Source organism: Dermacentor variabilis, chromosome 2 (assembly GCF_050947875.1).
Source record: "Dermacentor variabilis isolate Ectoservices chromosome 2, ASM5094787v1, whole genome shotgun sequence".
Lineage (NCBI taxonomy): Eukaryota > Metazoa > Arthropoda > Arachnida > Ixodida > Ixodidae > Dermacentor > Dermacentor variabilis.
This window is the reverse complement of record NC_134569.1, coordinates 105,573,471-105,586,319: the sequence shown is the minus strand read 5'-3', so window position 1 is coordinate 105,586,319 and position 12,849 is coordinate 105,573,471. Positions and strand designations below refer to the sequence as shown.

The window sequence follows — 12,849 nt, the reverse complement described above, 5'->3', positions numbered from 1 at the left end:
CTCCACCCAAACTACAAGGTAAGAAGTAAGATGGTCACCCTCTTTCGACAGTTGGTAGAAAAATGCACCAACCATTTTCCAACGAAACATTTAACATACTCACCAGAATAGTGCACCTGAGAACATATAAATTGGTTAAAAAAACACAGCAAACTGAATGTGGTAGTTGATGACTGACTGAGGGTGCTCAACAATGCTGCGAAGCAACACCTAGGCCATGAGAGATGCCGTAGTGGAAGGCTCTGAATTGATTTCACTTGTCTGGAGTTCTCTAATGCAGATGCAAAACTCACGACACAAGCATTTTTTTTTTCCATTCTGCACAAATTAGAATGCAGCTGCAATGACAGGGAATGAAACCCACAACCTCTCGCTCAGCAGTAGAATGCCACAGCCACCGAGCCACCTGATGGGTATAATTTCCATGTCCTCTAATGCGAGCATGAAAACTAGAAAATCGCAAAAACATCGGAAAGGAGCATTCAAACCACTGATTGACAGAGGCTGCCAGACTGACCATAACTGGCAACCAAGGAGCGACTCACAGCGACCAATGTGCACGTTGGCAAGTGCAACCTTTCAGTCGTCACACCTCCACATAGAACACCTTCAACCAGGGCTCGCGATTGATGCCATTCACGTCTGCTAACGCTGCCATCGCCTTGTAAAATAAGCGTCAGCATATACATATGTCCTGCTCCTGCACCGCCAACTGGTTCAGTAGGTTTGCGATCACAGTCACACAACTGAAAAATCTAGCAATTGACCCAAAACATTCATTTTTCGACCAAAATGATCATTTTCAACTGGTAACTATACAACTAACTTGGCCGTGTGAGCGCTGTGAGTCACCACTGTGAACCAAACGTACCGATGAGGTTCTATTGCACTACGTTACACAGTGGAACCCCCGGTGATACTTTACTCACTGTTGCATTTTTCCGGCTACAACATTGCATTTTTACGGTCCCGAACTCAATCCCCCTGACTCCCATGTATCATGTCTCCATTTGATACATCGACATTCTATAATCTTCCCGTATCTTACATTATGTTTGAATGTAACGGACCCACAAATATAGTAGTGCAGAGGGTAATTTGCTCTTGCATGTTGCAACAAGCAACTGGTAAGTCGCAAAAAGCAATTCACACTTAGCAACAAGCGACCGTAACGTTGAAACAAGCGAGTGAAGTGTGCAATACGAGATTGAGGTTGCTCAAGTCAGCCACTGCACAACAATCAAGAGAAAATGTGCACAAAGAAGGTGGCCAAGCACTTAAAAAAGTGTGCATCGGAACTTAAAACCTACCAGGAACCATGCACATTGGTCAAAATCTGCCAAGCACAGGGCTACATTTATTTTGTGGCCTGCAAGGGTCTTATATACGTTGCATAATTGCTGGTTCTGTTTAGCCAGCTTTTCAACAATAGACGTTATGCGGTGAAGCATATCAAGATTGGAAAGGGGCCACTGTCACGGAACATTCTATGCATTCGTTAACTATACACATGCACACACGGGGCATCCCTGGTGGCAGAGTGCCATGACGTCTAAATAGGTGCACTGGCAGCCACTCAGAGCTGTTTCTGAATTTTCTATGGCGATTTGTGGCCTTCCTCAATGTTACGCTTTCCCAGCTGTTACTTCTTTTTTCCACGGTCCCTTGAAAAACGTATCAATACGGTTCTACTATAGCATATTTGGGCAAGTGTTTTCGAGTGCTGTAGAGCTTTCTGAAAAGCTAGCGCACATTTGGGTGGTTGAAATCAGGCGCTCCAAGTATATTAGGTTGGTAAATTCGGATCATGCTCTCACTTAGAGGCAGGAGCGCACGTGAGATCTGGAAAAGACCGCTCATAATATAAAACTATTCCGGCAGCAGCAGCAGTGGCAAGTCATAGCACACATGCCCCATCAAGTTTACATTGTGCATTGTAATGGTGGTGGCAGCACTTTGCAGAGGGCGCCTCTCTGTCCGGTTCTGGTTTTATCTGCTTTAATTTTATGTGCTTTCGGCTGGTATGGTGTCCTTCCCACTTGGATTGAGATCAGCTTTAGATCTGTAAGCTTGAACTCCGAGGATGGAGCCAGCCACCCAGATATGCTGTATTTAAGAACATGTTTATTCTGACAAGAACATAGACGGCCAGAGTCTGCATCAGTGGGGCCAATAATTGCACAATACAGCAGAACCTCGCCAATATAATCTTGTTTCGTGCAATTTCCCAGCGCCAAAATTCGTGATCGAGACCACAATATATGAACCAAACCAGTTACGGTTCATTTTCATCAGTTAATACGTTCCGGGAAAACACAAGCTTTCGGCACCAACATTCAGTACAATGCCAAACTGTAACCTTATATGTTTCCTGGCCGCTAGAACCTGTGTAAACATGAAAAGGTGCGAGACACGCACATTCAAGAGCAGCAAGCACCCACCACAGCAGCTTTCCCAAAGTACTCACCCGCCCGGGTCACATAATAATGTTGCATTCACTCAGTTTCCTTTTCCGGTACTCCTCACGAGACATCACACATTACATTCACAGCTATCGTCGTCAACACTGTAGCGACAAGCATCTTAATCTTCATTCATCTAGCTGTTTGACAGTGCATGGGGCATAGTGCTATTGCGAACATACTGCACACTCGCGATAAATGATGACCCAATAAGTGATGACCCAAATGGGATGCGGTTCCCTGCTACAGGTGGCACAAAGTGAACGTCGTGTGTCACTGTGGTGGCCTTGCGTGCCAGCAGTGCCCACCAGCTTCATTTTGTTTCGGCTTCGTGTGGATGTCTTAAAGCATTACACGATAGTTGGAAAACAACAAAGTGCACCTCAGGCCACTCGGGCTCCACAGGTCGACACATGTTGGTCTCAACGTCAAAACTTCCAGGTAAAGTGGCCTGCCCAAAGAAACTGTTGACCTAGGCCAAACTCCAGGAGTGCAAACGTAAGCTGGGCGAAACCGCAAAATTGACAACATGCATGTCAGGTCGCTCAGTCCCCACCAGGTCGACACGCATCAGCGTCTCGTGCTGCAACGCTTTGCTTATGTAGATGTCAACTAAAAATAAGTCCGCCAAACCTTTTAATCCTTTGAGGGTCAAATAATCTGGAAAAAGCTTTCCCAGATGGTCCAAATTACTTTATTGCGGATCTTGAATTTACAGAATGTATAAAGTCGGAAATAAATAGTAAAAAAAAAATTAGGAAGAGTATTTTGGTGTCGGCATCACTCAGAACTGCAGAATGTTCAGTAGTATTTCAGAGTGTAGTACTCCTTGAAACATGGGTCTAAGCACAGTGCCTTATCGCAGTCTGCACACCTAAAACGCGTGTCTGTTCTCCTCTTGGAGCTACGAGTTGTGTTGGCACACACGACATATTCTCTGCATGTGGTTGCCTTGGGCAGAGGTCTGAGGCACCCTCTCGCGTAAGCGCGTTGCCGCAGAGAGTGAGAATACCTCGTGAGCGGCGGTGATAAACAAGCTAAGAGCAGCGCCAATCAATACAGAAATCAACTTCCGCCGCCCCTGCAAGAGAGTGCCGACAAAGAGAAAAATCACGCTTCGCGCACCTCCATTGCGATCATGCGGCGGAACCGAAACCACGAAAGCGCGTTGCCACTGAGAGCGAGAATACCTCATGAGCGGTGATGATCAACAAGCTAAGAGCAGCGCCAATTAAGATAGAAATCAACTTCCGCAACCCCTGCAAGAGAGTGCCAACAAAGAAAAAGATCATGTTTCACGGGCCTCCGCTGCGATCACGCCGCGAAACCGAAACCGCAAAAGGGGTGTTGCTGCGGTCTGTGTGACACGCTGAAGCTAGACATCAGTTCTGTTTATCTCCGCAAGAAGGTAGCACAAATTTCAAATGCTTCTTCTAAGTCCTAAGAGGTGGCAGCACCTCCCAGTGAGCACGCATCACCATTATGGCGCGAAATTTCAAACAGAGGGTCAAAGCCGTACCCATATGGCAAAGACCTTGCGGGACAGAAAACCGCCGCCATACATATACGTCAAAAACCTTCAAAGGGTTAATGACTTCAAATCACATGTTTTCCGGATTAGCAAGTGTTTCCTCATGTTTGAATGAAAGAGGTTCTACTGTATATGTCTCTTCGCTCTGCTGTACACACTTTTTGGCTTAGTCCTCTTCAGTGATGGATGCTTTTTAACATGTTCACAGGCTAGACACCAAAATACAGCAGAACCCCGTTGATATGTCGGAGGGAAAAAAATGTGATAATAAACGTACTAGCTAAGAAAATGTAAGATCCGAAGAAACTAAAAATTTTGGCAGACTCAACTGTCTGACATCTAGGTAAAGCGAAGCATTGCGCGAATCGTTACGCACGAGACACGAGACACTGACATGCATCGAGCAGGTGGGGCTTCGACGGCCCAGACACGTTTTGTTGTTTTCCTAATGTGCAGTGCTTAAAGGCCAACTGCAACAAAATTTCACTTGGGTTAAATTGACTATAAATGCCTAGTGTATACTCTCAAAGTAATCTTGGCCAAGCTGCAGGGCTGATAATCGCAAAAATTTTGTTATTAGCAGCTATTAAATAGCACCTATGCAAACGACGCCTGCACCTGGCGGCAAAGTGGTAGCGATGTGGATATGGCGCATATTGAAGAACCGTACGCAACTGTTGATCTCTCAGTTTTGCCATGTTGTCCCTAGGCAGCCAGGCGCATTGCTCGCTCATCATTTGCGAGTTGACGGGCGTCTCTCTCGGCATGCGTTGTCCCTGTTGCTCTCGGCGATTTGAGCTGTTGCAAGAATGCCGATGCGTTGCGTGGCCGTCGGATGCTCAAATACACTCAAGCATGAGCAATGGCTCTGCACTACACAACGCTGAGTTGAGGAAGGCCAAACATATATTGTCCCAGTTTCTGAGCGCAAGCATGCGCTGTGGCACGGCAGGCAAGTGCAACGCGGACCAACAAATGCGCACAACGCATGTAAACTGCAGTATACGAAGCATCACTTTAACAGCATAGTCACTTGCCCATCAAGATCTGCTTGGCAAACGCTTTCTCGAGTTTACTATAAGTACTATAGGCTACAATGGCACATGAAAACCAAAAGGTAACATTTAAATGTAAGTTTCGGACATCGGATGCGTCGAAGCAGATAAAGGAAATCATTTCCAATACAGCGCCAGAAATGAGCAGGAACCACATGCTGAATTGGTCACGAAGAATGTGACGCGGCGACCATGGTGTAGATTTGGCGGTAAGCCATACAGGAATGCAATGTCGCCACAGTGAAATGGTCGAATATTGATCACAGCCGCAGTCTGGCATGTCTGGCAGTGAGTTTATGCACACTTAGCATCCAGCCCCTCTAGCCCGGTCTAGCCAAGCTACAGCTAATTATCACCCTTTACTACAGATGGCGGTAGTTGTCTGGTCAGTCTCATCAATCGACAAGTCCGGCGCTTCCAGCATGCCAGACAGCGGCCAATGGCTGGAGATGCTAAGATCGCTAAAATTTTATCCTGCACTTTAAATCTGACCTGCAGCGGCGCTAGCAGACAAGTGCGCGGTGAGCATGCGCTTATTTGTTTGTCGAAGGCGCAAACGCAACGCACTTGCTTCAGTGAACCCGAACAGCATGCTGGTCAGCCAAGCTAGCGCATGATGCATACTGTTCCAGTTGCTGCAGCGTGTGATAGGACATGTTCTATTCCCGTGCCAGCCACACAAGACTGTAGAGCATCCAATTTTTGCCAATTTAGCGTAACTGCTCTATGCATTAGCTTGGCCACGCCAATATGCTCTCCTTTGAGTGGAAGCAGAACGCATCACGGCCCTGCTGTTGAACGTAGACAACCAGATAAAGAAAACCGGCTGGACTCGGAGAATACTTCACATTAAAAGAACCACGCAGGTGCACAACAGCCTTGTCACAGTGCACTGCAGGACCTGTTCATTGATATACCCAAACGGAATACAAGCAAGGAAAGCAGACAGCATGGGTGCTGGTTCTCCATATCTTTCACTGTACGTCGCTTCCACCGGGTGATAATGGCATAGTTTTTTTCAGTTTTGGCATGAAAAACATCGATTTTTGCTAGCTCTTTGTGACGGACTGAGGTGCACTTCAAGCGTAAGATTTTTCACAGAGGCTACTGCATGTCTAAACTATCTAAAACTAGGCTTTTTATGCAGTCAAAAATTTCGTTGCAGTTGGCCTTTAGAGACGGTTACAGGAAACTGAAATGAAATCGAGCTGGTGAGGGATGCCAGATGCCACTGAAGCAATACGTGATGCTCACATCACGCCGCCCACAGCAGGGAATGATGGCACATTTCGATTATCGCCTACTAAAAACTAAAAGCGCGCAATACACCACCAACAGTACTACGCCCCACGCACTGCAAAACATCTAGATAGGCTAAATGCTTACCACAATAGGTTTGGCAGCAATAGATGTGAATACGGCGTGCTATGACCCAGGAGGAGATCGCTGGTACCGGAACAAGAAGCTGAGTGCACGCAAGCATTATCATGCGAGATGGGCAGGCAAGTATTGTGGTGGAGCTGCCGTGGCAGGCAGCTATATACAGTATTTGCTCGCGTAATGATTGCACTTTTTTGTCCAAAAAATTGACGCAAATTCAGGGGAACGATCATTACGCAGGTTAAGTATCCCACGAAAAGAAACATTTTCTTTTTTCATCCTGCATTTACTGCGGGATGACAACGGGTCAACAAGCAGGCGGCTGCCACTGTCAGTGCCGGACATGAAGACAAAAATGGCGGTCGGCGGAGAAAGCCGAATGCGCCAAACGCGATTATTTTTCTTCTCGTGAGTACATTATGCACATTGAAACAGTTTCTTCCGTATCAGTAATGAATAATATTATTAATATCGACAAGCATGCTGCGGAAACTGCGGCATTTGTCTTCACTGCTATCCTAATATGGCCTGTTTCCGCTAAGGGTGGGCGAATATCTTAGCTGCGTTACAAGCATTAGATTATAAATAGGGTACACTTCTAACAATACTTCTAACGTATCAGTGTAAACGTGGCCACTATCGTTGCCGCTCACAATTTGTTGTGTGCCCACGAGTGCAGACGGGAAGAATAGAAAGGCGCCCTTTATGTTGTTGTTGACCAAAACCATTATGAAGCCTACAAATAATAAAGCCGAGGCAAGTTTGGTTGTAGTTTTTTTTTTCTTTTTTTCATGGAAGTGCAGAAAGTGATGAAAGGTATGAAATGGGTCATCTGCTTAAGTATGTTGCGTGCATGCAGACCGCTTGGTATGTCTTCAAGAGTCATTCGCATAGCATTTGACAGATGGTAAGCGCGATCATCATTAGCTAGACTTGGCACACGATAAATCGCTGCAGCAAATTCAGGGTGTGATCATTACATGGGAAATTTTTTAAAAATCGAATTTTGACGACAAAATTCAGGGGTTCAATTATTACGTGAGTGCGGCTATTATGCGAGTAAATACGGTACTGTTCTCAATCATGTGTGTCTGGCGCATTTTCTTGTTTGCATGGGATCTAGCAGCCAAAAGAAATATCATACGACTGCAGTTTGGTGATGTACTGAACGTCCATGCCAAAAAATCATGTTTTCCGAGAACGTAGGAACCAGTAAAATATAGGCGTAACTCTACTGGGTCATTTTTTTTGTTCTCGATCACAAATGTTGGCACCTAGAAATCGTACGTAATGAGATCATATCAACGAGGTTCTACTGTACACCACTCTATAGTACAACAAGAGGTAAGGAGGGATGGTTAGCAAATGCAGGTGAAATTTTTCCATTTTTCTATTACAGGCAGCAACACTAAATGCCACAAATAAAGTATTTTGCCATACAAATGCATCCAAAAGGCACAAAATAATGCTGAGTGATGACAGGAAATTCTAGTTTTTCCTCTAAGGTGCATCATTAGCTCAAAGGTGTCTGCTAGACACTGTCCATGAGAGCTTTCAGCGCAAGTATGTGTTCCGTTTTACCAGCAGGACATACAAGTTTTGAACTTGCCGTGAGCGTACTCTCGCTTCCGTTGTCCGTGTTCGCCATGGTTTCATGTTCGTCAGGCCATGGCCTCTGAAATTGGCGGTGCAGCAGAAATTGTTGTCAGTTAACGACAGCCACACTTCTATCACCAATGTGAGAGATGCACCATCACGTGCCTTCAAGCATTTCCACAGTCAAACGCGCCATGTAGTTCTGAGAGAAGGCAATTTTTTCTCTGCAATTCCTCTTCTTTGTATGTCCGGCCATGAGCATCCTGTGCCAGACGCAGATTTTGCTTCAGGTAGTTGGCAAGCTGGTTATGAGAGCAAGCCATGGCTGGTACTCTTCTCCACACAGCTACATGTTCAAAGGACCCTACAGAGATGTTTGGCAATATGGAGACTAAGTGTTACAACTCGACACACTACAGTGATCTCGCAAACTGCCATGAAGACCTGAGCACTCTTTCTCTGGCTGTGTAAGTGATGCCCTTGGTAGCAGCTGCTTCGTGATGTCACAAGCTGCTTTTAACACCTCTAGCAGACGCCTTGCAAGTGGCTGCAGGTAACTCTTCAGAAGCTGGCAACACGAATAGAGATGTGGCAGAATGAAGAGATCAGGCTCGCGATGCAGCAAAACGAATGAAGGGGTTATCAGGGTTGCAAAAAAGTATAACTACACGGAACATTTGGAATGTATGCTTGGCCTGGTGCTGCTGTATCTATTTAACACCACACAATGTGCGCGTCATAATTAAGGCTGAGGGTTGGGAGAGGGGAACAGTGGCTGCCATAGACACTGCAATCGAAACTATTCCACGCCATAGGGGGGGCCATCAGCTCTCAGCATTCCCAGGTTGGTTCCCACTCACCCATATTGCAACCAAGCACATGGCTGCTTAGCTTGATGACAGCTGACACATTCAGCACGACATGGCTTATGGCCAAGGATTTAGAAATGGAGAACAAATGCAAAAGGACTCACGACTGGGTCGCGCTGACGTCACAGGAAAGACAGGTGTGACACCTGCGGGGGTAGCTGCTGCATATGGATGCATTGTAATGGTGGCACCCTGGATTGGATACGACTCATACAAGTACGTCGCTGGTACTGCATATGATGGTGTTGCAGCTGCACCCTGCAACTGCGCTGGCCTGAAAAAGTAATAAATACTGGTCAAAACATGGTTATGTAATTTGCTCACTTTACTTGCGCCCGGCGCTGTATTGATTGATCGCAATAGACTGTGCTCTCACATATGTGTCATAACACTTAGCACTACACCTTAATGAAGTGAGTCAGATGCACTAGCACTTGATTTGTGCTACGTGTCTAACCAATACACTGGATGACTATGAGAAATGAAGACGGCAATGATGGTAAGCATGCCTTCCAACAAGTCTTCTTAGTAATGTCAACTTCTGCTGATTTAGTCAATCAGCTTTAACAGAAAAAGACAGGTCAAGAATATGGTTCCATTGCTAGTTATGACCAGCTCTGAGAGAGCTATGTGAAGCAGGGTGTCAAAGTGTGGTTAAGCTAACATGTGAGTGCACATAGCAGTGTCCTACACATCACTATAAAAAATGGTGCTTAGAAGCATTCCACAACAGTGGTCCCACATGAAGCACGCTAATAGCTGTGCCACTTGAGCAGCCTCTGGCCCAATTTTTGCTTTGCTCTGTTATGACTGTGCTAGTGTATGCAGTAGTCCCAGTAAGAAAGATTAAAACAGACATTTGACCACATGAATGCCACGAAGCATGATAAGGTAAAGCTTTGTTTATTTAAATAAAAAATTATATTCTGAGGCACCCCCTTATTTGCCGAAACCACAATATAATTATAAGGCATGCCATAGTAGTGGACTAAGGAGTAATTCTGACCACATGGGGTTTTTTAATGTGCCCCTAAATATAAGTACAAGAGCGTTTTCACAATTCACCCTTTGATCATTTCATCTAGTTTACTAAAAATCCTGGATAATGAAGGAAATTTCTGCAGTCCTATTACTTCTAATGCAAATTCTGCCAGAGAATTTAAACAGGCAGGCTGATTCTACCCAGAGAGACCCTCAGCTTGGGTGATAGCCTCCAAAACTTCAGATGCAGTCGATGTGGATTGATGCCAAGGCAGCAAGATGCATGTCTAATAAAGAATGATGTAATGCAAGGCCAAGCTCCTTTGGCACAGATATCTGCACACGTGACAGTTAAGTGCATATGCACTCAAATCAAATGAACGGGGCAGTGTATGTCACTAGAAGGCTATGCCTATAAATGATGAGAATCAAAAAATAATTCTGAAGCAGACACAACTTATCTCTTGCAATTTTGGATCAGTGAAGATTTAAATGGCTAGAAAAAATAAGAACACAAAGCCCACATCATTAACTCTTTCAGGGTTGATTTTTTTCACCATATGCGACCACCCAGGGTCGATTTATTTAATTGCAGAATCCAATTTTTCTTAGGGACTTATTCCGAAAAAAATTTACGGCGATTTTTCTAGGGTGACCGTAAAGTGAGAAAAACATATTTTGCGTTGGTATATATGTACTCTTCATTCATGAATAACAACAATAAAAAAGGAAATAAACTTGTAAGAACTAAAATTTGATGCATTTTCATACACATAGTTCAAGGCCTTGAAAATGCGCACACGAGAATATTTCGCAAGACCCAAATGTTCCTGCACTTACACTAATATGTAAATCCATAGCGTAATAAAACTGCGTAGGTGTGCACACTCAGGAAAACTGTGTGGTTGTGTGCCCGTCAAAAAAGCACAACATGTGTCAAACTTTCGCTAATCTTCATCTTATCGCCAACCAAAGGCAATTAGGTGACGCTAGTGTCAAAAAAAAAAAGAAAAAGCAACGGAAACGCATGCACGGCGGCAAACTTCCTATGCACACCCCTGTGAGCACTAAACGAGCAAGAAAGAGGCAGTCACCCTTTGAGCGATTAGTAACGAGATAGCCATCAGTTTTGCAAGCGCAAGAAGCCGAAACCACCAGCGGAACAAAACCCGAACTGCCAACCGCCTGCGCGCGCGCCAATGCGCGAATGGTAGTATATGGATGCGCGGGAGCAAACTAGCTCTGAAACAAACCATGCAACGAAAACCGAGAGAGGAAGGTGCGTAAAAAAAATTCCCTGTATTCCCACATAGTGGCCAGCACTTGACAGAAAGGAAAAAGTTAGGAAATTGGCGTGCTTTTTAAACGTACAGACGGCTCTGTAAATATGCGGCATCGACCATTTTTGGACTTGTTCGCGGTGCCGTATATTTATGTCATTGACCCTCAAAGGGTTAAGTAAATCGTTCTCAATTTGACATGTGCTGCCATGTTTCCCGACAGAGTAAAATGGGTGCTTAGCTGTGCAAAGCAGTAAGTATAAATGCCTACGCCACAGAATGCCCATACCAGAAGTGCCGTCAAAATGTGTCAAATTCACTGACAAATTGCCAAAGCCGAATGGGAAGCCTTTCGCGAGGCGGATCCATGAAGTACACCAACAAGGACACAGTCCATGTGTACTGATGCCCTGAAGCCATAGAGCAGGAGGCAAGTTCCTCTAGAACCCAAGCTATCCACACTGTCCAATGGCGCTAGCATTGGCATACGCACACCATCTCTCACCACAGCTGGTCAAATGCGACACAGACTTGCATCATCATGTGTGCATCATGTGGGGGAGCCAAGCGGATGGAGTAGGAAAAAATTGTACGTTGAATGATGAAGCAACATTTACTGGGCCCGAAATAAATCAGTGGTGCACGCAGGCACGAGATAGGGCGGTTCCCTAGTTACGGTGCCTATATGTTCCCAGCAGCTCCTGGCCCCTATCCGTCAGTGTGAGCTGAATCGGTAGGGCGGAGCTCAAGGCGTTGGGGATTGGGGGTGCTGGTGGGAAGGGGAAGAGGAGGGGTCTTGAGTTCTGTGCACTCTGCCAAGACGTGCGGCAGGGTGACCTTTTCTCTTCTGCAAAAAGGACAGAGCATATCGTGTTCCACAGGGTACATGCGGTTCATCAGTATGGGATGGGCAAGCGATCCCGCCTGTGCTCAACGTAGGATCGTCTGTCGTTGCCTGGTTAGTTTGGGGTGGGGTTGTGGAAGTCTGCACCTTTCCTCTCGGTACATCCAGGTAATGTCCCGAAAGCTGGTAACCGGGTGGGGTAGCTCTTCCGGCTCATGCTCGGCTCGGATTGACATTTCTCGGGCATGGTAGTCGGCGATGGTATTGCCGGCTACCTGTGAGTGAGCCGGGATCCACACAGGCTCTATGGCTCTTCCCGGAGGCTTGCACTTGGATAGAATGGCTCAGGCCGCAGAGGAGATTACCCCCCTGCGGAAGCTTCCGTAGGCTGTCTTTGAGTCGGTGACTACGATGTCCATGCTCGGCTGTGCAAGTGCGAGGGCCACGGCCGCTTCTTCGGCAACTGCGGGGTCTGTTGTCTTCAGGGACGCGCTGACGATCAGCCTGTCTTTTGACGTAACCACCACCGCTGCACGGTCACTGTGTTTTCGGAGCGAGGCGTCCGCGTAGAGGACCCTGGAGTTCTCTTCCAGCTTCCGGGCTATGGCTTTGGCCCACGTAGTCTGCCTCTCGTCATCCTTGCTCGGCGTCATGTTCCGGGGAAGGGGTTTTGTCTGAATGGTCCGTCTTCCAGTCTTACGGAAGGGCCGCCTTGATGGGTGCTGGCTCGATCTGCCAACCTATCTTACGTAGGATGGCTCGTCCGTGTTCCGTGTGACTGAGCCGGATTCTCTGATTAGTGAGGTGGGCTTCGATGAGCTTCTCCACTGTGTTGTGGGCACTCATGTTTA

At 46.2% G+C, this 12,849-nt stretch overlaps 1 protein-coding gene across 7 annotated transcripts in view; it reads right to left on the bottom strand.

The window, feature by feature from the left end:
- The window catches only part of Sap130 (Sin3A-associated protein 130), a 117,913-nt gene that overhangs the window by 30,533 nt on the left and 74,531 nt on the right, over nucleotides 1-12,849 (bottom strand). For all 7 annotated transcript variants that reach the window (XM_075681593.1, XM_075681592.1, XM_075681591.1 and 4 more), the window contains one exon: nucleotides 8,998-9,167. In XM_075681593.1, coding sequence (XP_075537708.1) covers nucleotides 8,998-9,167 — 170 coding nt within the window. The remainder of the gene's footprint in view (nucleotides 1-8,997; nucleotides 9,168-12,849) is intronic.